Raw genomic sequence first — 25,219 nt, 5'->3', positions numbered from 1 at the left:
TTCATGGGCGACGACCATGGTGGGATAGACAAGGTTGCTTCTTCATGGACCCTTCTTAGGTGGAGCCCTCCATGGACTCACGCAACCGTTACCCTTCGTCGGTTGAAGTCTCCATTAACGTGGATGTACGATAGCACCACCTATCGGAACCACGACAAAAACATCTGTGTCTCAAATTGCGTTTGAATTCTCCAAACCCTACCCTTTACATTCTTGCAAGTTGCATGCTTTCTTGAATTGTATGAAGATTTCTTGACTTGTGCTAAGAAAGCTAAAATATGCCAAAGACTAAAATTGTGAAAAGGTTGAGTTTTTAATTGGTCAAGTAGTCTAATCACCCCCCCCCCCCTCTAGACATACTTCAAGATCCTACACATATGCTCCGATTTTGAAGGAGACTTGGACCGTATGCTCAACTCGTATAGTGCCAGAATCGCTTAGCCATTGGGCCTTGTATGGGTGTGGGTGCTTCATCTTGACCAAGTGGAGCTTGGAGCATAGTTCTTCACTTGCCAAGTTGTGACAACTACCTCCATCGATGATGACCTTGACGGACCTTCCATTGATGCTGGCCTTTGTTTCATTCACGCGCCGGTGCATGGCCACTTGCTCAAGGGCTTCCATGTCCTCTTCACTCATTAAGTCATAGGTTCCGTCGTCGTTTAGGATCATGGTGTGCTTATTTGTACATTGAAAGGACTTGTGGCCTCGGCCGCCACAAGTGAAACACTTGAAGGAGCTTGCCTTGACGGTCTCATCGGTTGGCGTAGATGAGGAAGCGCGCGGCTTGAAGTTGCTTGTAGTAGGAGGAGGACGACTTGTGGTTGCTGAAGTTTTCTTGTAACTCAACTTGTCGTCGTTACTTGTAGATGGCTTGGTTGAGGTAGAAGTTGGAGGAGTCATTGAAGCTTGGTTGTTGGAGAAGACGTAGCTCTTGGACGAGTACTTAGCATACTTGAAGTCATCTTGCACTTGAAGTTCCACTTTGGTAGCTTGATGCACGAGCTCAATGAGGTTGGAGTAGGGTTGGAAGTCGGCAATCTTCTTGATGGGATGATTAAGACCATTCAAGAATCGTGCCATAGTTTGCTCATCATCTTTCGCGACATTGGCTCTTATCATGGCTATCTCCATTTCCTTATAGTATTCTTCAACACTCTTTGTTCCTTGCTTGAGTAGTTGGAGCTTCTTGAAGAGATCGCGGTTGTAGTAGGTGGGCACAAAACGTGCTCACATGACATCTTTTATTTGAGCCCAAATGGTGATTGGTGGTTCACCTCTTGCTTATCGGCGCTCAAGGACTTGTTCCCACCATATGAGCACATAATATTGGAACTCAAGGGATGCCATAGCGATCTTCTTCTCTTCCTCATACTTGTGCAAACGAAAGATTTTGTCGACCTTCAATGCCCATGATAGGTACGCTTTGGGATCATTGCTTCCATTGAACTTGGCATGGTGAACTTTAGCTTGCCGTAGCGTTGCTCTTCATTGTGTTGGGGTCGAGGGTGATGATGATGCCCTTGACGTGGAGGATTGTCAACCTCATGTTGTTCTTGGTGCGGAGGATTTCCATAGTCGTGTTGCTCTTGTTGAACTTGAGGTTGTGGAGGAGCTTGTCGAGCTTGTGGGGGAGGTTGAGGAACTTGACGTTGCACTCTTGGTTGGTAGTTCCGCCCTTGGATTTCTTTGCGAAGTGCTTCCTCTTGATTGCGCCTATCGTGGTTGCATTTGGCAATGGCTCGACTTGATTCTTGAAGGGCACATTGCGCCTCAAGAGCTTGTGCTTCATGTTGTTGTTGTTGAAGACGTTGAGCCTGGGCGTCTTGTTCATCTTGATGTTGCCACGCTCGCTCTTCCTCTTGGTGATGTTGACGTTGTCGTTCTTGAGCTTGTTCAAGTGGAACTTGGTTTGGTTGATGACGATGTGCTTGCTCATCGACTTGCTCTTGTGAATGATTGCCGTGTAGAGGATTGTGAGAGGCATGACGGTCTTGACGCGCCGCTAATCGAAGAGTGTTTGATGTCGGTGTACTTGAGCCGGAGAAGGTGTCGTCGGTGTGTCGACTTGAGTGGCTCTGTCTTGAGTATGAAGAAGTGGAAAGATGGCGGTTCACCAACAAGGCACGGATCTCGTCCATTCTTGCATCGTTCTCTTGCTTGTGAGCGTCGAGCTTGTTGTCGAAGTAGTCTATTGTTTGTTGCTCGGAGAGTCGCAAGTCAGTGGAGAGATTGTCGATGCGGTTGCTCATTGCTTGTTGCTCTTGATGCAATGCTCGTTGTGCACCAAAGAGGTGGCTCTTAGTGATGTATGATGACATGTCATCGTCTTGCTCGATGAAGAGTGGGTTGGTAGAAGAACTCAGCCTATCCATCATTCCAAGCACAAATGTGAGTGGGAGAAGGAGAAGAGCTTATACCAAATGTACCTTGACCGATGTTGAAGATGGATCAATGATCACTTAAATGTGGACAATGAAATAGCACAATTGGTACCAATTCTTGTCGGTTCTCGCACCTACACAAGTAAAAGCTTATGGCGGAGCTCGATTAGGATGGTGGCACAAAATTTGATGCAATTGTTAGTGAGCTTCAATAATGTTGGAAAAGATTCACAAATTTGCAAATGCAACAAGTAGACCAATAGCAAGGTATGGTACACAGAAACACACACGCAAATAGATAAATGGGGTCGTGCAACCAAGGAATGAGCCAAAATGTGGATACCACGAAAATGCTTGTGTTGCACAACACTGGAGAGACGCTAGCACAATTGTACAATAGGCGGATACGAAACTTGTGCACAACCTATTAAGCAAAAATGCAAGGACTACTATCCCAAGTATGCTATATGTATGGTGTTCCGATCGTATGATCCAAGATGGTCGGATATGACAATCTTAATGTAGTATGATGATATGATTCTTTCTTACAAGCTCTTTGCTTATCTTTCCTTCTTGCTTAAAAGCTTGTTTGGCTCTTTCATTTTTGAGCTCTTTTCTCATGCAAAACTTCACGAACCAAGATAGCAATTGTGTATGCGATGACAACTTTTGTGACACAAAAGATGATACCAAGATATGCACCAGTATGATATGGTATGTATGCTATGGAGTATGATCACTAAAGTGCACAAGTCACATTGCCATCAATACTCAATGGCTAGTCTCGATGGGTAAGCAATGCAAAAGTAAGGCTATACGGTTATCAAATCAATGGCATGGAAATGACAAAGATGTCGTTGAGGTCACTGTCCTTGGCGATGATGAGCGATGGTGATGTTGATGTCGAACCGTACCTATATAGCCGAAACACAATAGGACACGGGAACCAAAACTCAAATTTTCAAACACCAAAATGTGTCAAAACTTCTTAGAGTGCCAAATGGGTAAGCAATGGTGGTTGTGGAAAATGATGGTGGTAGGCAAGTGCGTATGCGGGAGTGGTGGTGGAGCGGTGGGGAAATCGAACTGAAAATATTCAGTTTCGTCAGGAATGGTCGGACGAACGATGGTGGTCGGACGATCGGAAGTCATCGGACATCTGGTGTCGGTCGGACGTCCGGTGCCTGGGCAATTTCGTGCACGGGATGAACAACTCGTTTTCGTGGTGGAGAATGGCGGAGAGGTCAAATCCAAGCGATTTTGTGGAAGGAAATGGTGGAGAAGGTGGGGGAAAGCTAGAGCCACACGTGGCAACACAAATGCATGGATCAAATCCAACAAAACTTCATCACACCAACAAATCACACAAAAAATTGGGGGCTAATTTTGGTGGGGATTTTCGGATTTAGGACGAAATCAACAAAATCAAGCTAGAAAACAAATGGTAGGGGCTCCAAAAACGTGATCAACGTGGCTCATGATACCAAGATGATGTAGGGTAGAACCCTAGAGGCCGATCTTTCACGTTTGGAGGGGAATCCTACCAAGAACACGAAGAACACGAGGAGGGGAACGAGGGAAAAACATGAGAGAACACTCAACCAACAAGAATAAAGTCACACATGCACTAGATCATCGAGACACAAAGTGATACAAGATACGAATCCAACAAAGGATGATACATAGGGTAACCGGTTCTTCTCTGAGAGGAGGTCTTGAAGAGGGTCTTCTCCGAAAGGAGGTTTTGAATCCAACAAGGATCTTCTCTGAAGAGGTGTCGGTCCCTCACGATGGAGTAGATCCGTATGGATGAGCAAGGCTCTATCTCAAAATATGAGCTATCACAATGCTAACCCTAACTAGGGGGTGGGAGAGGTCTATTTATAGTCTAAGTGGACGAAAGGGTAAAAGGCTTCGACCCAACACACGGGCGGATGCACAGGCGTCGGATGTCTGATGGTCACCGGTCGTCCGAAGGCTCACGAGGGTACGGACGTCCGGTACCGGTCGGGCGTCCGATGTTTCGGCTCTGGTCAGGAATTGTCGGTCGTCCGGAAGTCTCCGTTCTTCCGATGTTTTGGCTCAGGTGTGGTGGTGTCGGTCGTCCGGAGAGGCTCGGTCGTCCGGGCGCTGGGAGGTGTCGGACATCCGGTCGGTGTCGGTCGTCCAGCGCTGTAGCATGCGAAGGCTGGGATTGGTTGGTCGTCTATAGCCTCTAGGCATCGGACGTCTGGTCGGCGTCGGTCGTCCAAAGACTGGGAGTTTCGAGTGGGACTTCTTCTTGTTCGTTGAACTTGGTGTCCTCGCCGTCTTGTCCATTGGGTGTAGATGATCCGTGACTCTCCTCCAAACACCTGATCACACATAGGGTCTCCGCATGAGGAAGTAGCCATGTCTCATAAGTAGGGAGTGGGAGTTCGGAGAGGAGCGAGTTCACCTTATCTTTGATAGCCTTTGCTCGAGCTCTTGTCATAGGTCCAAGTGGTGTCGTACGAGATGTACGCACGTCCATGGGGATGATCATGGGATGCTCCGCATCAGAAGGGCCTTACATTGTCGAGGAAGTTTATTGTTTAGGTGCCATCAAGATCAACAACGCCGAAGGGAATAACCCGAAGGTGGTAAATGGGCAAAGAATCAAACATTATATCTCGGGTACTCCCATAAATGTTGAAACAAATATTTTAATACCATAACACCGGAGGAGTACATAAGGGATATCTACCAGAACATTTCAGACCCCAAGAAGGAATATGTATGAAGTACGATAAGTAAACTGACTCCAAAACTTTTCCAATGACAATTTTACTCCGTTTTGGAATATTAAAAAAGTTAGGAAAATAAAAAGTAGTCTGAAAAGTGCACGAGGAGGCGACAAGCCCTGGGGCGCGCCCTACCCCCTGGGCGGCCTCCTAGCTTGTGGTCACCTCGTGTGCCCTCCGAACTCCGTTTTCTTGTAGTACACTTCTTTTGGTCGGTAAAAATTCATTATATAATCTCCCAAAGGTTTGACCACCGTACCACGACAAAATCCTCTATTCTTGTGTTTAGCTAATTATGTAAAAGATTTGGAGCAAGATGTCTTCGCAAGAGTCGGTCAGGTAGAGTCGGGTCTCTCACCCGATGCCGGGCCCAAGAGCATACAGCGAAGCTAACCACTTTGAGTAGTCAACGGAGGAAGAGATGGAGGCTGAGCTGAAAAGGGTGGATGCCATGTAGGAGGACCAAGAAGCTACTTCTTTCCTTCAACCTCGACCTATGCTGGAAGAACTCCAAAGCTTAGCAATACCGGATTACGTCATACCTCCCAATGCTAGATTTCTCTCTTATGATAACATGAACAAGAGTGTTGCTTTTTCTCCCGCAGCCAGGGAGCATCCATGGGTGATTGGAGCTCTAGCTATCACAGGCAAACTCCACAAAGAAATAATGGATCTTAAGCGGCAAAACTATAAGCTTGAGGAGGAGAATCGCATTCTAAAGGGCATCATCGCAAAGAATATCACATCACCACCTCCGAAGAAAGAGACCTAAATACATGGGTATGGGCACTCCCCTTGGCAACTGCCAAGCTTGGGGGAGGTGCCCCGGTATCGTATCACTATCACATCTTTGCATTTATCATTTTTCTTAGTTCGATCATTTTGGTTAAATCTTTATCTAGTGGAATAAAAGTTTTTAGTATGATCTAGACTTTTGAGTTTTTGCTTTATGTTCCCTCCATGTAATCGAGTCCGTGAGTTATATAATAAAGAGTAGTTTTCAGTTGAGGGCTTTGCTTTCTTGCTATGATCTTGAGGAATATAAATAAAGAATAAAAGAAATGAAAAGACTATATAATGATCTTATGGGAAGTGATGACTTCACATATAAGAAGTATGTCGCATGACATTTCTTGGGAGTTGATAAACATAGTTTTGGTCATTGTTGCAATTAAAAGGAAGTAATAAAGAAAGAGAAGTTCACATATAAATATATTATCTTGGACATCTTTTATGATTGTGAGCACTCGTTAAAATATTATATCCTAAGAAGTTGATGTTGGACAAGGAAGACAACATAATGAGTTATGTTTGCTTATTTCCGAATAGAAGTTATATTGTCAGGGATCCTCTAACATGTGATGCTTGCTTCCACCTCATACTTGCCAAAACTTACGCACCAAGTAGAGATACTACTTGTGCATCCAAACATCCCTTAAACCAGTTTTGCCATGAGAGTTCACTATACCAACCTATGGATTGAGTAAGATCCTTCAAGTAAGTTGTCATCAGTGCAAGCAATAAAAATTGCTCTCTAAATATGTATGATCTTTTTGTGTGAGGAAAATAAGCTTTATACAAACTCGTGATATGGAAGAAATAAAAGCGACAGACTGCATAATAAAGTACTTTATCACAAGCGGCAATATAAAGTGACGTCCCTTGGCATTAAGATTTTGTGCATCTAACCTTAAAAGCGCATGACAACCTCTGCTACCCTCTGCGAAGGGCCTAAATTTCACTTTTATCTTTTACCCTTATGCAAGAGTCATGGTGATTTTCTCCACTTCCTTTATTTCACCTTCTTCTTTTGGCAAGCGTCATGTGTTGGGGAAAGATCTAGACACATATACCCACTCGGATATAGGTGATCATGAGTTATTATTTCTGACATTACCCTTGAGGTAAATAGTTGGGTGGCGAAATTTTAAGCCCCTATCTTTCTATGTGTCTGATGGAAGCTTTGATCTCATAAATACCAAATGAGTATTAGCAATTATGAAAGACTAAAAGATGGTTTAGTATGTGGATTTGCTATACAAGCGGAAATCCAATTCGGTGCCCAGGCTCATTTGCTCCTGCTTAGAAAAAATCAAAATATATATGATAAATACCGCATGACATTACTTTTGGGATGACCCACACCTTTATAAAGAAGGAGCAAATCGATGGTGTTATTAGACGTTGTGTACCTAAGCATGAACAGTAACAAATCTTAGCAAGTGTCGCTTCGAGGCTTATGAAGGACACCATGCTGGAGATAGAACTGCACATAAGGTATTACAATCTGGTTTTTATTGGCCTACTCTCTTCAAGGATGCTCATAAGTATGTTTTTTCCTTGTGATGAATGTCAAAGAATTGGTAATATTAGTAGACGTCAGGAAATGCCTATGAATTATTCACTTGTTATTGAACCATTCGATGTTTGGGGCTTTGATTATATGGGACCTTTTCCTTCCTCTAATGGGTATACACATATTTTAGTTGTTGTTGATTACATTACTAAGTGGGTAGAAGCTATTACAACTAGTAGTGTTGATCATAACACTTCTATTAAGATGCTTAAAGAAGTTATTTTTCCAAGATTTGGAGTCCCTAGATATTTAATGACTGATGGTGGTTCACACTTCATTCATGGTGCTTTTCGTAATTTGCGTGCTAAGTATGATGTTAACCATAGAAACACATCACCTAATCATCCTCAGTCTAGTGGGCAAGTAGAATTGAGCAATAGAGAAATTAAATTGATCTTGCAAAAGATTATTAATAGATCCAGAAAGAATTGGTCTAAGAAACTTGATGATGCACTATGGGCTTATAGAACTGCTTATAAAAATCCTATGGGTATGTCTCTGTATAAAATGGTTCATGGAAAAGCATGTCACTTACCTCTTGAACTAGAACATAAGGCTTATTGAGAAAATAAAGAGGTCAACTATGATTTCAAAATTGCCGGTGAATAGAGGTTATTTGATATTAGCTCTTTGGATGAATAGAGAACCCAAGCTTATGAAAATGCCAAGTTGTTTAAAGACGAAGTTAAAAGATGGCACGACAAAAGGATACAAAAGCATGGATTCAACGTAGGTGATCATGTCTTGCTATACAATTCTCGTTTATGATTTTTTGTAGGAAAACTTCTCTCTAAATGGGAAGGGCCTTACATTGTCGAGGAAGTTTATCGTTCCCGTGCCATCAAGATCAACAACGCGAAAGGCAATAACCCGAAGGTGGTAAATGGGCAAAGAATCAAAATTATATCTCGGGTACTCCCATAAATGTTCAAACCAATATTATTAATACCATAACACCGGAGGAGTACATAAGGGATATCTACTAGAACGTTTCAAACCCCAAAAAGGAATAGGTATGAGGTACGCTAAGTAAACCGACTCCAAAACTTTTCCAATGACAATTTTACTCTGTTTTGGAATATTTAAAAAATTAGGAAAATAAAAAGTAGTCTGAAAAGTGCACGAGGAGGCGACAAGCCCTAGGGGCGTGCCCTACCCCCTAGGCATGCCTCCCTAGCTTGTCGTCACCTCGGGTGCCCTCCGAACTCCGTTTTCTTGTAGTAATCTTCTTTTGGTCGGTAAAAATTCATTATATAATTTCCCGAAGGTTTTGACCACCATACCACGACAAAATCCTCTATTCTTGTGTTTAGCTAATTCTGCAGCAGATTTGGAGCAAGATGTTTTCGCAAGAGTCGGTCGGGGAGAGTCAGGTCTCTCACCTGATGCCGGGCCCAAGAGCATACAGCGAAGCTGACCACTTTGGGTGGTCAGCAAAGGAAGATATGGAGGCTGACCTAAAAAGGGTGGGTGCCATGGAGGAGGACCAAGAAGCTACCTCTCGCCTTCAACCTAGAGCTATGCTGGAGGAACTCCAGAGCTCAGCAATACCGGATTCAGTCATACCTCCCAATGCTAGATTTCTCTCTTATGATAACATGAAAAAGAGTGTTGCTTTTTCTCCCGCAGCCAGGAAGCATCCATGGGTGATCGGAGCTCTAGCTGTCACATGCATATTCCACAAGAAAATAATGGATCTTAAGCAGCAAACGAATAAGCTTGAGGAGGAGATCGCATACTAAAGGGCATCATCGCAAATAATATCACATCACCACCTCTAAAGAAAGAGACCTAAATACATGGGTATGGGCACTCCCCTTGGCAACTGCCAAGCTTGGCGGAGGTGCCTAACTATCGTGTCACTATCACATCTTTACATTTATCATTTCTCTTAGTTCGATCCTTTTGGTTATATCTTGATCTAGTGGAATAAAAGTTTTTTGTATGATCTAGACTTTTGAGTTTTTGCTTTATGTTCCCTCCATGTAATCGAGTACATGAGTTATATACTAAAGATTAGTTTTGAGTTGAGGGCTTTGCTTTCTTTCTATGATCTTGAGGAATTGAAATAAAGAATAAAAGAAATAAAAAGATTATATAATGATCTTATGGGAAGTGAAGACTTCACATATAAGAAGTATGTCTCATGAAATTTGTTGGGAGTTGACAAACATAGTTTTGGTCATTGTTGCAATTAAAAGGAAGTAATAAAGAAATAGAGGTTCACATATAAATATATTATCTTGGACATCTTTTATTATTGTGAGCACTCATTAAAATATTATATGCTAAGAAGTTGATGTTGGACAAGGAAGACAACATAATGAGTTATGTTTGCTTATTTCCGGATAGAAGTTATATTGTCAGGGATCCTCTAACATGTGACGCTTGCTTCCACCTCATACTAGCTAAAACTTTCGCACCCAGTAGAGATACTACTTGTGCATCCAAACATCCCTTAAACCAGTTTTGCCATGAGAGTCCACTATACCTACCTATGGATTGAGTAAGATCCTTCAAGTAAGTTGTCATCGGTGCAAGCAATAAAAATTGCTCTCTAAAAATGTATGATCTTTTTGTGTGAGGAAAATAAGCTTTATACGAACTCGTGATATGGAAGAAATAAAAGCGACAGACTGCATAATAAAGTTCTTTATCACAAGTGGAAATAAAAATTGACGTCCCTTGGCATTAAGATTTTGTGCATCTAATCTTAAAAGCGCATGACAACCTCTGCTTCCCTCTGCGAAGGGCATATCTTTCACTTTTATATTTTACCCTTATGCAAGAGTCATGGTGATTTTCACCACTTCCTTTATTTTGCCTTCTTCTTTTAGAAAGGGTCATGTGTTGGGGAAAGATCTAGACACATATACCCACTCGGATATAGGTGATCATGAGTTATTATTGTTGACATTACCCTTGAGGTAAATAGTTTGGGTGGCAAAATTTTAAGCCCCTATCTTTCTATGTGTCTGATGGAAGCTTTGATCTCATAAATACAGCATGAGTATTAGCAATTATGAAAGACTAGAAGATGGTTGAGTATGTGGATTTGCTATACAAGCGGAAATCCAACTCGGTGCACAGGCTCATCTGCTCCCGCTCAGAAAAAATGAAAATAAATACTATAAAAATTCAAACAAATCCAAATTTTTTGGGTCGTAGATAATTTGATGCGTGAGGTCCGCTCTAAATGTCAACTCATTTGGACATCTGAGCAGCTCTCGGCAAAAAAGACAAATCGGGTCAGAATAGTGCGTGAACAGTAATCATTTTTACAGACCCCGATTTTGTCTTTTTTGCCGAGAGCTGCTCAGATGTCTTATTGAGTTGAAATTTGGTGCAGACCTGACGCATCAAATTATCTACCACCCAAAAAAATGTGGATTTTTTTTAGTTTTTTTAGCATTTGTTTTGATTTTTTTCTGGGAGGGGGTGCAGATGAGCGTGGGAGTAGAAACTCCGCGTCCCTATACAATCTCTTATATTGATTCTTTCTGATGTTATAAATTGAAATTGCTTCAAGGACTAAGATAATAGTTTGTTGGTTTTCAATAAAGTTCTTGTTCCGTACTTTACATTGGTAATGAATTGTCACTTTGGCATAAGAAATTATATGACAATATGTGTTGCTATACTAAAGATGATCATGATGCCTTCATGTCCATATTTTATTTTATCGACACCTCTATCTCTAAACATGTGGACATGATTATCGATTTTGGCTTTCGCTTGAGGACAAGCGAGGTCTAAGCTTGGGGGAGTTGATACGTCCATTTTGCATCATGCTTTTATATAGATATTTATTGCATTATGGGCTGTTATTACACATTATGGTACAATACTTATACCTTTTCTCTCTTATTTTATAAAGTTTACATGAAGAGGGAGAATGCCAGCAGCTTGAATTCTGGATTGGAAAGGAGTAAATCTGAGAGACAAATTATGTACAACTCCAAAAGTCCTGAAAATTAACAGAGAATTATTTTGGAATATATAAAAAACTATTGGGCAAAGAAAATAACAGAGGGGACCCACCAGGAGGCCACAAAGCCTGGGGGGTGCGCCCTACCCCCTGGGCAAGCCCCTAGGGCTTGTTGGCCCCCTGGAAGGCCTTCGGTGCCCATCTTCTGCTATATGGAGGGTTTTGACCTGGAAAAAATCATAAGGAAGCTTTCGGGATGAAGCGCCGCCGTCTCGAGGTGGAACCTGGGCAGAAGCAATCTAGGGCTCCGGCGGAGCTATTCTGTCAGGGAAACTTCCCTCACGGAGGGGGAAATCGAAGCTATCGTCATCACCAACGATCCTCTCCTCGACATCTTCACCAGCACCATCTCCTCTCAAACCCTAGTTAATCTCTTGTATTCGATCTTTGTCTCAAAACCTCAGATTGGTACCTTTGGGTTGCTAGTAGTGTTGATTACTCCGTGTAGTTGATGCTAGTTGGTTTATCAGTGAAAGATCATATGTTCAGATCCTTAATTATATTCAATACTCCTCTGATTTTGAACATGAATATGCTTTGTGAGTAGTTGCATTTGTTCCTGAGTACATGGGAGAAGTCTTGTTATAAGTAATCATGTGAAGTTGGTATTCGGTCATATTTTGATGAGATGTATGTTGTCTTTCCTCTGGTGGTGTTATGTGAACATCGACTACATGCCACTTCACCATTATTTGGGCCTAGGGGAAGGCATTGGGAAGTAATAAGTAGATGATGGGTTGCTAGAGTGACATAAGCTTAAACCCTAGTTTATGCGTTGCTTCGTAAGGGGCTGATTTGGATCCATATGTTTCATGTCATGGTTAGATTTATCTTAATTCTTCTTTCGTAGTTGCGGATTCTTGCGAGAGTGGTTAATCATAAGTGGAAGGCTTGTCCAAGTAAGTACGTCACCCAGGCACCGGTCCACCCACATATCAAATTATCAAAGTAACGAACGCGAATCATATGAGCATGATGAAAACTAACTTGACAATAATTCCCATGTGTCCTCGGGAGCGCTTTCCTTCATATAAGAGTTTGTCCAGGCTTGTCCTTTGCTACAAAAAGGATTGGGCCACCTTGCTGCACCTTAGTTACACTTGTTACCCGTTAGGAATTATCTTATCACACAACTATTGTCACCGATAATTTCAGTGCTTGCAGAGAATACCTTGCTGAAAACCGTTTGTCATTTCCTTCCGCTCCTCGTTGGGTTCGACACTCTTACTTATCGAAAGGACTACGATATATCCCTATACTTGTGGGTCATCACGCTATGGCAAGCAGGAGGTAGCCAAATGGTGAGAGGACGACGTCAGACAGCGGGCAGGAGTGAATGAGAAGGAGAGGAAATCACAAGGATTAAAGCATGTGGTGGTAACAAGGTTGAAACTCGCGAGCTAGTACGGGTCTTTGCTTTTTTGCTTGCATTGTGAGGAAACAAATATATGAGATTAACAAGGTAAACGAATCAGATGGCCTAGTTGCTGAAACTAATGAGGAGTGCCGGAATATGCACACCAACTAAGCTTTTAAATTGTTGCCATCCTTGGTCTCCTTGTCCTTTCACATATCAATTTCCCCTAATGCAAAATAGTACAGAAAACCAACTAAGGACAGAAAATGAGATAACCATGTTAGGATCTTATGGTAGGACACAAAGGAATGTCTAAGCCGATGACAATGCCAATTACAACCAGTTTTCCCATTTTCATTGAGGGTTCTATGCAATCAGTAAAAAAACATTAAGAGTGTGAGAACAACCTTGCACACGAAACAAACATTGAATCGTGTCCTAGAAATATTAGTAACTAAGAGTCTAAGATACATATTGATATGATTGATATTCACTGAAGCTCCACCGAACTAACGATGTTATGAACCTTGACAACCTTTCTTAGTATATGTGTTACTAAAAGTAAAACAGTGAAGCTTTATGCATTGTGAAAAAAGAGAGCATACCAAAAAGGAAAAAACTAAGAGTGCTCCCAAAAACTAATTTTCGTACAAAAACCGTTTTCCTCAACTTGAAAGAAAATCTGACGGGCAATTTATTTATTTTTGTCGGCAAAATTAACCCCTTTTCATTTTCATCTGTCCTTTCCACTTTCATGCGTACACAACCATTTCCACAAAAGCATTATTAATCATTGGCAAGTTAAGAATAGCCACTTGATTGGGGGTACACATTGACTAGATAGTCCTTTTGTCCCTTGGCCCCGTTGCCACAGAAATCTGCCATAAAAAGTTTGTTCCTTTTTTGACATTTTTGGAGGGTTATAAAAGAGAAGCATGTAGAAAGGGTGTTGTATTGCTACTTAAACTAAATTTGCGAAGAACTAATATTCCACATATAGAGAACAAATTCTCTTGCCAACACTTAGATATTTTAGACCAACGATATGACTTTTCACTACTTGGCTTTCAAGAAAGCAAAGCAGACAAACAAGGTCCACAAATTGGAGAAACTAGTTAACCATACCAACATACTCTATAGAACTACACATAATGTAAACTAATAATACTGGAATGGTAGGTAGCACTCATAGATAAAACAAAACACAAAACAGTCCGATGAATAAAATGGGAATAGTAGAGTCTTGTAGAGGACGACCAACAGAAGGTAGGTCCACCATAAAAAATCTCCATGTTTGCATTTCAGGGAAGCCTGAGTTGGTTTTTGAGATGATGACGATGGCGCTCAAGAGAAAAATGTCTTTGCTACAAGCTCCTCAGTGTCCTCCTGAACTACCTTCCATTGCTGCATGAGGGACAACATGAGATAAATGACTATCGAAGGGTCCAAAATCAATTTATGGTCATGTTGTTTCTTATGCATCAGAACACCAGAAAATAACAACTATACCAAATATAATAATCCTATTAAACCGTTCATCACCAAAACCGGATCAACTAAGAGTTCAGTCACAAAAGTCTGCAAGTGATTGTGAGATAATATTAAAAAAGGCTAGAGGACAGCAAAACACTATGTGGTGAGAAGTTTCTATATCCCCACAGAGTTCATAGTGACATCTCTAGGTCACATGCAATATTTCCAGTTGCTTAGCTAACTGAAATGTACTTTGCAATAATCATTTTTAGTATGTTTAGTTGCAGTAATATCCTCTATAACCTGACAGTGAACAACCCATCATCCTTGTATTTGTTGGTCAATTAGAACACACAAATATTTCAGAGGTTGAGAACCAGGCATGTGGGTAAATTTTGACAACAATACATGCTTCTCCATTTGATTCTTGCCCATACAATATAACGGGTATCACTATTTAATGCTAGACTCAGCAATCACATGTGAACAAAATGCAATCATCAGGATAAACATCTCACATGCAAGGTGGACTCTAGATCAGCAAACAAAGGGTACATAGGTCTTTGGATCAGCAAACTAAGGGTGCATGTGTCTTTATTAATTGATTTGCATCCATCAAGCCAGCTGAAGTTGTAACTAAATTTATTTATTTATTCCATTAGGACATGAGTAGTAAGTGAACCCTACCTAGAGCAGTGGATAACCGAGATACACCACTAAAACATGTCTCCAATCTCCATACTCAAACGTACTCACAATCATAACACTTGCTTCACGAGAAAAACATTAACAAAGTACTTTGCCTCTAAGAAGAAATCAAATGATATACAAACAAGTATTAGCATAATTACCTGGAGTTATATTCAGATATTTGGACAATCCAGAAGGGTGGGCTGGGGTAAAATATCCTTTGAGAGAAAATGGTGCCAAATCAACCAACATCTTCTTTTTTAGGTCAACAGCGATCATCCATGTCTTTTATGTTGCAAAATTTGGATTTACACAACAAGTAAACAATATCATCACAATCACAGGTCAAGCTCAGGACAGGGTGAGATGCGAGCATGTCCTTCAATGTCAACTCTCTTACATAGGTGTCACTCAAAGGCAGGTCAGGCAACAACTTAGAATGACTTGAGTAATCAACTGAGATTTCCTTGTCATAAGCCATGAATCCCTGGCTCCAATGGTCCTAAGAAGTCATCCTATACCAAGTCATGGCCCTCCAACCCATTTCTTTGGGGTTCATCAAGCAATGTGACTCATAGGGTGTATCCAAGTCTTCATACAACCTTTCGTTGACATCTGATCTTTCATATTTTTCTATCTCAACAAACTTGATCATACCATTTCTATATGCAACATTTCGAAGCGGCCACGCGGACGATTTCACGTTGTCTGTGTTGCCAGCCATCACCTTAGGCAACGTGATGAAGCGTGCCACAGGCATTTCGTCGAGCACGTTGCAGAACAGAATCCCCCTCCAGAGATCAACCCATCCAAGTGTGCCTTCTCCAAACTGAATCACCTTGTAAGCTTGAATCGATGACATCTGCGCTCTGACATCAGATGACACCTCCACATGCAGCACTTTACGACTCCAAGCCCAGGTCCTGGAGGAGAAAACATGGAGGGCGAAATCCCAAGGGGCCGGTAAGTAGCACAACACGGCCAAGACGAAATGGTCACCGTCATCTTGTGGCAGGAGGCCAAGATCCGAAGATGTGAGGACGCGCGGGTAGGGGCTCGGGAGTAGGCGCAATGACGGCACGGGGCCTGCCTTGTAGACGAAGTACTCACGCCCTCTGAGGGCGGGCAGGAAGAGGACGGAGAGGACGAGAAAGTCCTTCTCCGAGCAAACGATGCTGGGCCTGTCGCAGTTGGCCTCTGGGACTCCGGGGCAGTGAACGCATAGGTAGGAGACGTCCAGCGGGTCCGCGGCACAGACGGTGACCTGGACGGTGTGGCCGGCACTTGAGAAGGCCTCCGCGGTGGTGGCATTCCTCACGTCTGCGAGGTACGCCTGCGGCTCGAGGAGCACCCAGGCGGGGGCAGGGGCCGCGGGGTCGCGGGGCCGGTGCGTCGGGGGCTCGCATGTCATGGAGAAGAGCTTGCTCATGGCGTCTTTACTGCCGAAATCGAGCATGGTGCTCGGCGGCGGGGATGCGCGGCGGGATCTATCTGGGTTCAGATCGAATCTGGAGTGGGAGCCGCGGTTGCGGCCCGAGGGTTTTTTGTGAGTGCTGAGGGAGAGGGGAGGCCGGTTGGGGGCAGCTGGAAATAAAGTGGCTTTGCATCTTTCTTCACACTTCCTCCTTGTCGTGTTCTTGGCCCTTTTGCTGTTTCCACGCACGCGGTCGGTCTGTCCGTGCCTGGCCCATGAAATACAACGGCACAAGTTTTTTTACTTTCGTAATAATGAGAGAAAACACAAACCTTCCTTTTTGGAAAAGAAAAACACAAACCTTCGTTGCTGCAGCTTCACTCTTTACCACATGCGCTGTCAATTCACCATAACCATACACGCATAAGAAAATATCGCCAATATAAAAAAGGAAAAACTGTACTGCTAAGATAGCTGGGCCTGCGATCACAGCGAGCTGCCACCCTCTTCCTCTGTTGTCGTCGGTGTCGGTGCTGTGTTGGCATTGGGGTACGAGAAGCCGTCGTGCAGGCGACGGTAACCTCAGATTGATGGAGTCAGCACCTTTATCTTGGCCACTATAACCGTAACCGCTGCCCTGCGGCGTCCGGCCGGCCGGCATGCTGCCGCCGCCTCCTGCCGCGCTCCCCGCGGGCTCCGTGCAGGGCGTCATCCCGGTGCCGTCCCCGTTCCCTTCTCGGTTGGATCTGGATCAGGATCCAGCGCCGCCGCCAACGCTGGCCCGCCCTGCCGTGGCCGTGATGCTCCCCGTGCTCAAGACCTTAGCCGCTCCGACGACATCGCTGGCTCCCGCTCGGTCATCCCTGGCTACCGCTGCCGCCGATCTGGCCGCGGCTGCGCTCGCCTCCCGCAAGGCCGATCTGGCCGTAGGTGGTCATATGGCCCATGGTTGCTGTCTGCCAAAGACCGTGAAGACGGCCACTACGGCGCGGCTGCCCGTCATCCATGCTGCCATGGCTGGCGCATTCATCCCAGTCCTGCAGGCCACCACCACTACTTCCCCTGCTAGCAACTCCGCCGGCCAGCTGTTGACGCCTCCGGCGTCGGCACCTGCACCCCTGTCGGAACCAGATCAGGCAGATCCCCCGCCGACGGCTGCGCCGACTGAGAACACTGCTCCCCAGACGTCATTGTCGTCGCCGCTGGCATCAGGCGATTCTGCAAGCATGTCTTGCACCATCCCAGTCGCTTCTCCCGTGCGTTCAGGTTGGGGAGATTGGCTTGGATGCTTCCGCACAGAGAAGTCTCAAGCTGCTCTGATGTGTTGTGCGCCGGCACCTCATGGAGATTCATTTGGGGACTGGCACCTCGTCAAGGGGCGCCGTCATTCGCCATCTTCATTAGACTTCCAGCGTCCCGCTTCCAATGCGCGACGGACTCCTCCAGTGTGGCTGAGGGACCGATGTTTTCGGTGCCTCTCTAGAGGTCATCATGCCCACTCTTGCAGGGACCCAATTCGATGCAGAAACTGCCTTCGCTTTGGCCACATTGCTCGCCATTGCCGTGCAAAACACACCAGAGACCAGACTACGCCGCTAAGTCATGCTGCTCCACTACCTCCACCAATGTCTGCTCCTGCCAATGATGCTACCCCAGCAGGTGTACCGCAACAGTCGGTCCTCATGGAGCAGGCTGAGCTACTCCGCACCGAGCTGCAAGACTACTTGACGAGAGTTGAGAGTGTTTTGGCAAGTGCAGAGGCCGCTCTTGCCAAGCTCCAGGCTGTGCCCGTTATACCCCTGCTGCCCGAGATCCATGTTGGTTCTACCGATGTGGAAGCTCACATGTATGGAGATCTCTCCCCTCGCGGTGCATCCTGCCCGTCGCCGCTGCCTGTCGTGCTGATTACATCTGGAAGTGAAGCCGTTGTCGAGGTCGTGGCTCCGGTGCTGCAGATTATGCCTGAGCTGCAGAAATTTTGCGGGGATCCCACTTCGCCTATTTCGATGGTGCTTCCTATGGAGATGGAGTCGCTTGGAGGGGCCTTGACGATGCCAAACGCAACCTCACCGCCGTTGCTAGAGCCCAGTCAGCCGCTCGCCTTTGTGGACCATGGAGGTTTGGATGTTGCTATTGCTCTGTCACCTGTGGCTGTTGGCCAGGTGGCATCTGTGGGTGCCGGGGTTGATGAGGTAGGTGCTTTGGCACCTAATTCTGAGGCGCTAAAGTCCATCCGGCCGCCCGTCTTTCATCGTGATGGTATGTTGGCACGTATTGACGAGTTGGTCTTCGTGAAAAAGCTTGGTGGCTTGCTCGCCCGTTTGGAGGCAGCTAGTCCTGGATCTGGCAAGACAATTGCTTGCCTCCTAGCGGAGGAGGCTTCTAAGGGCAAAATCAAGAAGGTGAAGAAGGCTCTCGGCAGCATAGGCAAGAAGAGTGGCGCCATTGGTAAGGCGTCAGCGGCTGCTTAATGAAGGATACTCAACCTCTTCGACCACCGTCTCTAATTGGCTCATCTCCGTGGATTTGGTGGTGTCCGTTGTCTTCAACCTTGATTTCGTTGATGATTTCTTTGCGGCGTAGAAGTGCGATGGATCGTGGTTCTTTCGTCTTATGTATGTTTGTCGGGTTGACCGTGTGTGGTCATGGAGTTTCTTTTTTAGCGAGTAGTCCGCATGTGGTCTATTGTATCGGTTTTCGTCCAGTTTTCCGTTAATTAACTGGGCAATTATCTTCTTCTTAATTAATCGATGAGGCAAATCTTTTGCCTCTGTTTCAAAAAAAAAATAACCGTAACCGGCTGCGACCAGCGCCACGACGAGGATATGTGAAAATCATATTTTGTCTGCCATCATTCTTTGTCAAAAATCGCGATTGATTTCCAAACATCTATAAACATTTTCACAATAGCCTTATTCGCCATTTCCAAGTCAAGAACAACTCCCTGAACTTGAGGTATCCACTGCCTCCCAAATGAATAGGTGAAAATTTTCTTTTTGCACCATCTAGCCACGAAAGTCTCATTTAAAAAAGTTCATTCCCTTTTCGACATTTTTCCACGAGCCATAAGAGAGGCAAGTGCACAAAAGGATACTGCATCTGTGTTACTGCACAGATTATTTTCCTGCCACTTCAACATATCTTCGCCCAACAGTAAGTTTTTCCATTACCAGGATTTGAAAGAAAAAGCAAACCATAAGGTCTATACAAAGACCAGTTAACCAAAACTGTGAACACCATTCAACACAAAAGCTAAGCTAATTATAAAACGATAGCCACTCAAAGGTAGCAGCAAAACACAGTATACCCCAGTAAATAAAATGGGAGCAGCAGAGTTGTGCTGAAGACGAGAACAGAGCTTGAGACACCAGAAAATTCTCCATGTTTGCGTTCCCAGGGAGGCTTGAGTTGGTTTCTGGACGGCGAGGATGGCACCGGAGCACCACACATGCCCTTGTCACCAGCTCCTTCTCAGGGTCCTTCTGAAGTATCTTCTTCCTCTGCTGCATCAGAGAGAGTGTGAGATGAATGCCCATCGAAGGCTCCAAAGCCACTCTTATGTTCATAGAGTTTCTTCCGCGTCACAACACTAAAAATAGCGCATACACCAAACATAAAAGCATCCTATAAAAAACCATTCATCCCCAAAACCTCACCAACTGGTCTGGAAATCCCCACGATTGTCAGGTATATTGCCAATTGAAGTTCAGTCATAAAAGGCAACAAAAAGAGCTCCTAGACATAAAAAAAAATGACGTAGTCAGAAGTTTCTATATCCCTACAGATTTGGCAGTGACATCTCCTGGCCACATACATTTTGCCAGTTGTTCGGCCGACTGAATTGTGTTTTGCTATGATCAAATGAGTTTCTCAACTGACATTATCCAAATATTTCAGAGGTGGCCGACCACACCTGCAGGTAAATTTTAATCCTGATACATGTTTCTTCATATGAATCTTACCCGGACAGTATAATTGCTTTCAGTTTAATGCTAAACTCAGCAATCACATGTAAACAAGATAAAATAATCAGAATCGATATCGTGAATGCAAGGTGGTCTTTAGATGAACAAACTAAGGGTGAATATGTGTTAGTCAATTGCTTAGCATCTGTCAAGGTATCTCGAGATCTAACCAAATTAATATTTTTTTCATCAGGACATGAGCTACTCAATTTGCATCCATGGTGACAACAACCCAGACCAGCAGAGAATGAGATGCACAAAACACATTTAAGTACTCATAATAAAAACACTTGCTTAACAAAAGAACATAATCAGAGTACTATGTCTCCAAGGAAAAATTGTATGATCTACAAACAAGCATTGGTATATTCACCTGGAGCTACGTTCAGATAATTGGACAATTCAGAAGGGTGGGCTGGGCTGTAATATCCTTCGAGAGGAAATGGTGCCAATTCGACCAATATCTTCTTTTTCAGGTCAACGGTGATCAGCCATGACTTTTTAGTGCCAGATTTTGATTCACACAACATGTAAACAACATCATCACAATGATCTGCCAAGCTCGAGACAGGGTAAGATGCTAGCATGTCCTTTAGTGTCAACTCTCCTGCATTATCATCTGTCAGCTCAGGCAATAACACTGAATGCATTGGTTGGTCAACTGAGATTTCCTTATCATAAGCCACGGACCCCTTGCTCCAACGGTCACAAGAGAACCTTCTATACCATGTCATGGCCTTCCAGCCCATTACTTTGGGCTTCTTCAAGCAGTCTGCCTCGTAGAGTGTATCAATGTCATCAAACGGCCTTTCATCAGGATCGTGCCTTTGATGTTTCTCTATCTCAACATACTTGATCAAACCATCTCTGCAGGAGACATTCCGAATGGGCCACGGGGATGACTTGGGGCCCTCCCTGTGGCCAGGCATCAGCGGGGGCAGCGGGATGAACCGCAGCACGGGCATTTCTTCGAGCACATTGCAGACCACAATCCCCCTCCAGAGATCAACCCATCCCACCGTGCCTTCTCCGAGCAGAATCACCTTGGAAGCTATAATGTGGGACACCTCAGCCCTGGCACCGGGCGACACGTCCCCCTCCACCTCCTTCACGCTCCAAGCCCAGGTCATGGAGGAGAACACATGGAGGTCATAGACCCAGCGTCCGAGCGTGAAGCACAGGACGGGCAGGAGGAAATGCGCGCCGTCTTCGCGGGGCACGAGCGCGACGTCGGCCTTGGTGAGGACGCGCGGGAAGGGGCCTGGGAGCAGGTGGAGGGACGGCAGCCCGGGCCCGGCCCTGTAGACGAAGTACTCCTTGAGGCCCTCCTTGGCGTAGGCGCCGAAGATGAAGACGACCGAGAGGACGAGGAGGTCCTTCTCGGAGCAGACGACGGTAGGCCGGTCGGAGAAGTCGGCGTCGGTGAGGCCTGGGCAGTGGACGCAGACGTGGGAGAGGCCCAGCGGGTCGGCGGCGCAGACCGTGACCCGGACGGTGTGGCCCGTGCTGGAGGAGGCCTCCGCGGAGGTGGCGTTCGCGTGGTCGGCGATGTACCCGAGCGGCTCGAGCAGGAACCAGGCCGGCGGAGGGGCCGCGGCGTCGCGGGGAGGGAGCGGCGGGGGCTGGGAGGAGGCGGCGAAGATCTTGCGGATCCATTCCGTGTCCAAATCGAGCATCGTGCTCCGCGGCGGCGGCGGGACTGATGGATCGGGGTTTGGGGATCGCGGGCTGGCTGCAGGGCTTTGGTCGGTTTTGGCTCTCCTCCGCCTGGCCGGGATCGAATTGTGGGTCTTCTGGTTCCCCGTATGACGCGGTCAGGTGGGTAGTGGGTTTGGGATCGCGGCTGGACTTCCGTAACGGCGGCGAGGTCCACGGTCACCGGCGCATGCGGGGATTTGGGGAACTGCTGGATGATCTTTCTTTTTTTCTCAAAGGGAAAGGGAGAAAACTGCTGGATTTGTTGGGCTGAATTTGGGTTGGGTGCATGTTATGATGCCTCAGGCGACGTGGGCTGGCCCAGTCCGAGGCAGGTTTTGCCATGTTCTTCTACATGGGTTTCTCTGGTTCGGTTTTCCGTGTTTTGTTGATTTGCGTTCGTTTTGATTTTCTTCAGCATGGATTTCTATGGTTCGGTTTTGGTACTTCTACCCTTTTCGTATTATTTTTATGGAAAAGCTGCCCTTCTTCTTCTTCTTTTTGCGAGTAAGATTTGTATTAATCAAGGATCCAGGGAATTACAATTCAGTTTACACAAAGTTCACAACCTGTGGGGGACCAGAGCCCAACCAAACTACTGTTCTACCTTTAGTTCTTGCAAATTTAGCTAAATAATCGCTAACCACATTTTGGCTACGATTGATATGAAATACACTAGTTGTGCGAAGGGACATCAAGTGTTTAATCTCATTCACCAAGGAGGCAAATATAGACCTGTCTCTGTCTCTGTCTTTAACCATATTCACCGCCACTACAGAATCCATCTCCACACAAATCGGCAGCTCCGATCGTTGGATAGCAAGAGAAATACCCTCCATGCAAGCACATAGTTCGGCCTCAAGTGCATCTCGGCATGAGAAGAGCACCCTGCAAGAAGAGAAAATAATTTTTCCAAGACAATCACGCAGAACCATGCCTGCTCCTGCTCCACCTTGCTCTGTCCATGATCCATCTGTATTGAGCTTGACCCAACCCGTCGGTGGAGGAACCCACCTAACAGGTGGGTCCTGACCTATTATTTCATGTGGTGTTTTGGTACTAGCATAAGTTATTACAATTTTTCCCTTCAAAGGATTACACTCTGTGTTTTGAGCAATCGCAAGTAGCGAGTCAAGGTAGCTGCACAAGAATTGCTTTGAGACATCCATCGAAGGTGGAATCTTGCCATGAACAACCTCATTTCGATTGTGCCAGCACCTCCATAGTGTGAAGAGTAGCATCGCCCGTTCAATCTCACTTAGCGGAAATAAAATATCAAGGAGCCACTCGGTCCCCGTGTTACTGATATCTCCCAATCTTGGCAGATGCCATGCCTCCCCCATGAAGTTCCAAAGGTCCACGGCTAGGGGACAGCGACATAAAGCATGGAAGGAAGATTCAGTTTCTCTGTCACACACTGGGCACACATCTGACTCCTCTAGTCCTCACTTGTGTTTATTTTCCCAAGTTGGAAGCGAGTTCACAGCCACACGCCATGCAAAATTCTTGATTGTAGGTGGGACGTTGCTACCCCATATCATTTTCCAACACGTCCTATGACCATCAGGCGCCGAACTAGTGGCAACTGAAGCCATTCTGCAGGTTTCTTCAAAAGCCATGTTGTAAGCAGATTTCACATAGAAGGCTCCCAATCTTCCGGGTCCCCATGCAAGCACATCATCTCCAAGTCTTGGCGAGGCTCTAATTTTCAGGATCTCTGTAACATCAAATGGCAAGAAAATAGACTGCAGCAAATTTACATTCCATGAACCATTGTTGTTGAGCAGCTAGGAGACAAAGCGGAACCGACATGTGCCCTGTGGCGAGATAGGTTTATATGAGAAAGGCCTTGGAATCCAACTGTCTCGCCAGATTCTTATCTGCCGGCCATTGCCGACTCTCCAGATCAGCCCCTTCTTCAAAAGATCTAGGCAATGAGAAATCGCCGTCCACGTGGAGGAGGCGTTACCTGCGAACACAGTGTCCTCTAGCTTCCCATTTGGATAATACCGAGCTTTAAGAATTTGAGCACATAGGCTATCCGGCTTTGTCAACAGTCTCCATGCCTGGCGTGCGAGTAGTGCTTGATTGAATATCCGAAAGTCCCGAAACCCAGCTCCGCCTTTACATTTTGGTTGCTGGAGTTTTTGCCAAGCCTTCCAATGAACCTTTCGTTTTCCTTCACTCGAACCACAATAGAAGTTTCACGTCATGTTTGTTAAATCATCACACACAGAAAAAGGCAGTTTAAAAACACCCATAATATATGTAGGAAGTGCTTGCGCCACTGATTTAAAAACTCCAATGCGTCATCCGCCTCCCCTAAACAACACGTGTCCCCATGGTCCATCCACATCTCTCTTTCTGACCTTGTCTCTTCTTCAATCTCTTCCCTCCACTCATTTCTTCCCTTTTATTCTGCAACGCTTGCATCAGTCATCTTCTACAAACCACAAACGTTGTTTGCTAGCAAGGGTGGACTTCCCAAGTCCAGCCACCGCCCATGATAACGGCAGTGAGCGGCGTGCCTGGAGCATTGAAGCTGCGAGCGGCACCACCACACGCACCACAACCATTATTAGTGAGGCGCTTGGAACACAGGCGGCTGCCATCTGACGCCAACGACCAGCTCGACCGTGGCCGGCCATGGCGCCACCACCTCAAGCTCCTCCTGCCGCTGAAACCTTCTCCATCATGTCACGGTCTTTGTTGGCAAAAATATTCTGCAACATTACCCTAGTTGCATATTTTTTTGGAACATGAGCCATGTTGCAAAAGGATTCTATTGATCTTCACATTTTCTGCAACAAGAGCTTTGTTGCAAAAAAAGCAACAAGATCTCTGTTACAAAAAATCACACACTGCGAAAATTTCTGCAACAAGACATTTGTTGCGAAAGTTTATGCAACAAGACCTTTGTTGCAGAAATTCCTGCAGCAAGACCTTTGTTGCAAAAAAATAAAAACGTATAGGCTTGGGTGATTGCAACAAGCTTGTTGTTGCAGAGGTTCTTCTGTAACACCAATCTTATTGCAGGAAGCGGTTGCTTACGCGAGTATATCGGACGGCCATTAATGTGTCGATCGAATGGTTAGCGAGGCGGCGAATATTTTCTTTTTATCCGCCGGCCGACGC

At 45.2% G+C, this 25,219-nt stretch overlaps 1 protein-coding gene and 1 pseudogene across 2 annotated transcripts; both read right to left on the bottom strand.

Moving 5' to 3' along the window:
• Positions 1 to 14,173: 14,173 nt before the first annotated feature.
• On the bottom strand, positions 14,174 to 16,529 carry LOC123089240 (uncharacterized; annotated as a pseudogene).
• Positions 16,530 to 19,528: 2,999 nt separating this feature from the next.
• Positions 19,529 to 22,325, bottom strand: LOC123093326 (uncharacterized). 2 transcript variants are annotated; one of them, XM_044515259.1, is made up of 2 exons: positions 20,763 to 22,325; positions 19,529 to 19,924 (listed from the first exon to the last, which is right to left on the bottom strand). In XM_044515259.1, exons 1-2 carry the CDS (start codon positions 22,063 to 22,065, stop codon positions 19,896 to 19,898), a joined length of 1,332 nt encoding a protein of 443 aa, XP_044371194.1. In that variant the 5' UTR covers positions 22,066 to 22,325; the 3' UTR covers positions 19,529 to 19,895. The 2 variants fall into 2 exon arrangements, with proteins under 2 accessions (XP_044371194.1, XP_044371193.1); XM_044515258.1 differs by having other exon boundaries at positions 19,529 to 19,927; positions 20,763 to 22,324.
• Between the last annotated feature and the right edge of the window lie 2,894 nt (positions 22,326 to 25,219).

Source organism: Triticum aestivum, chromosome 4B, assembly GCF_018294505.1.
Source record: "Triticum aestivum cultivar Chinese Spring chromosome 4B, IWGSC CS RefSeq v2.1, whole genome shotgun sequence".
Lineage (NCBI taxonomy): Eukaryota > Viridiplantae > Streptophyta > Magnoliopsida > Poales > Poaceae > Triticum > Triticum aestivum.
The sequence above is the reverse complement of the archived record's forward strand: the minus strand, read 5'-3'. Positions and strand labels throughout refer to the sequence as shown.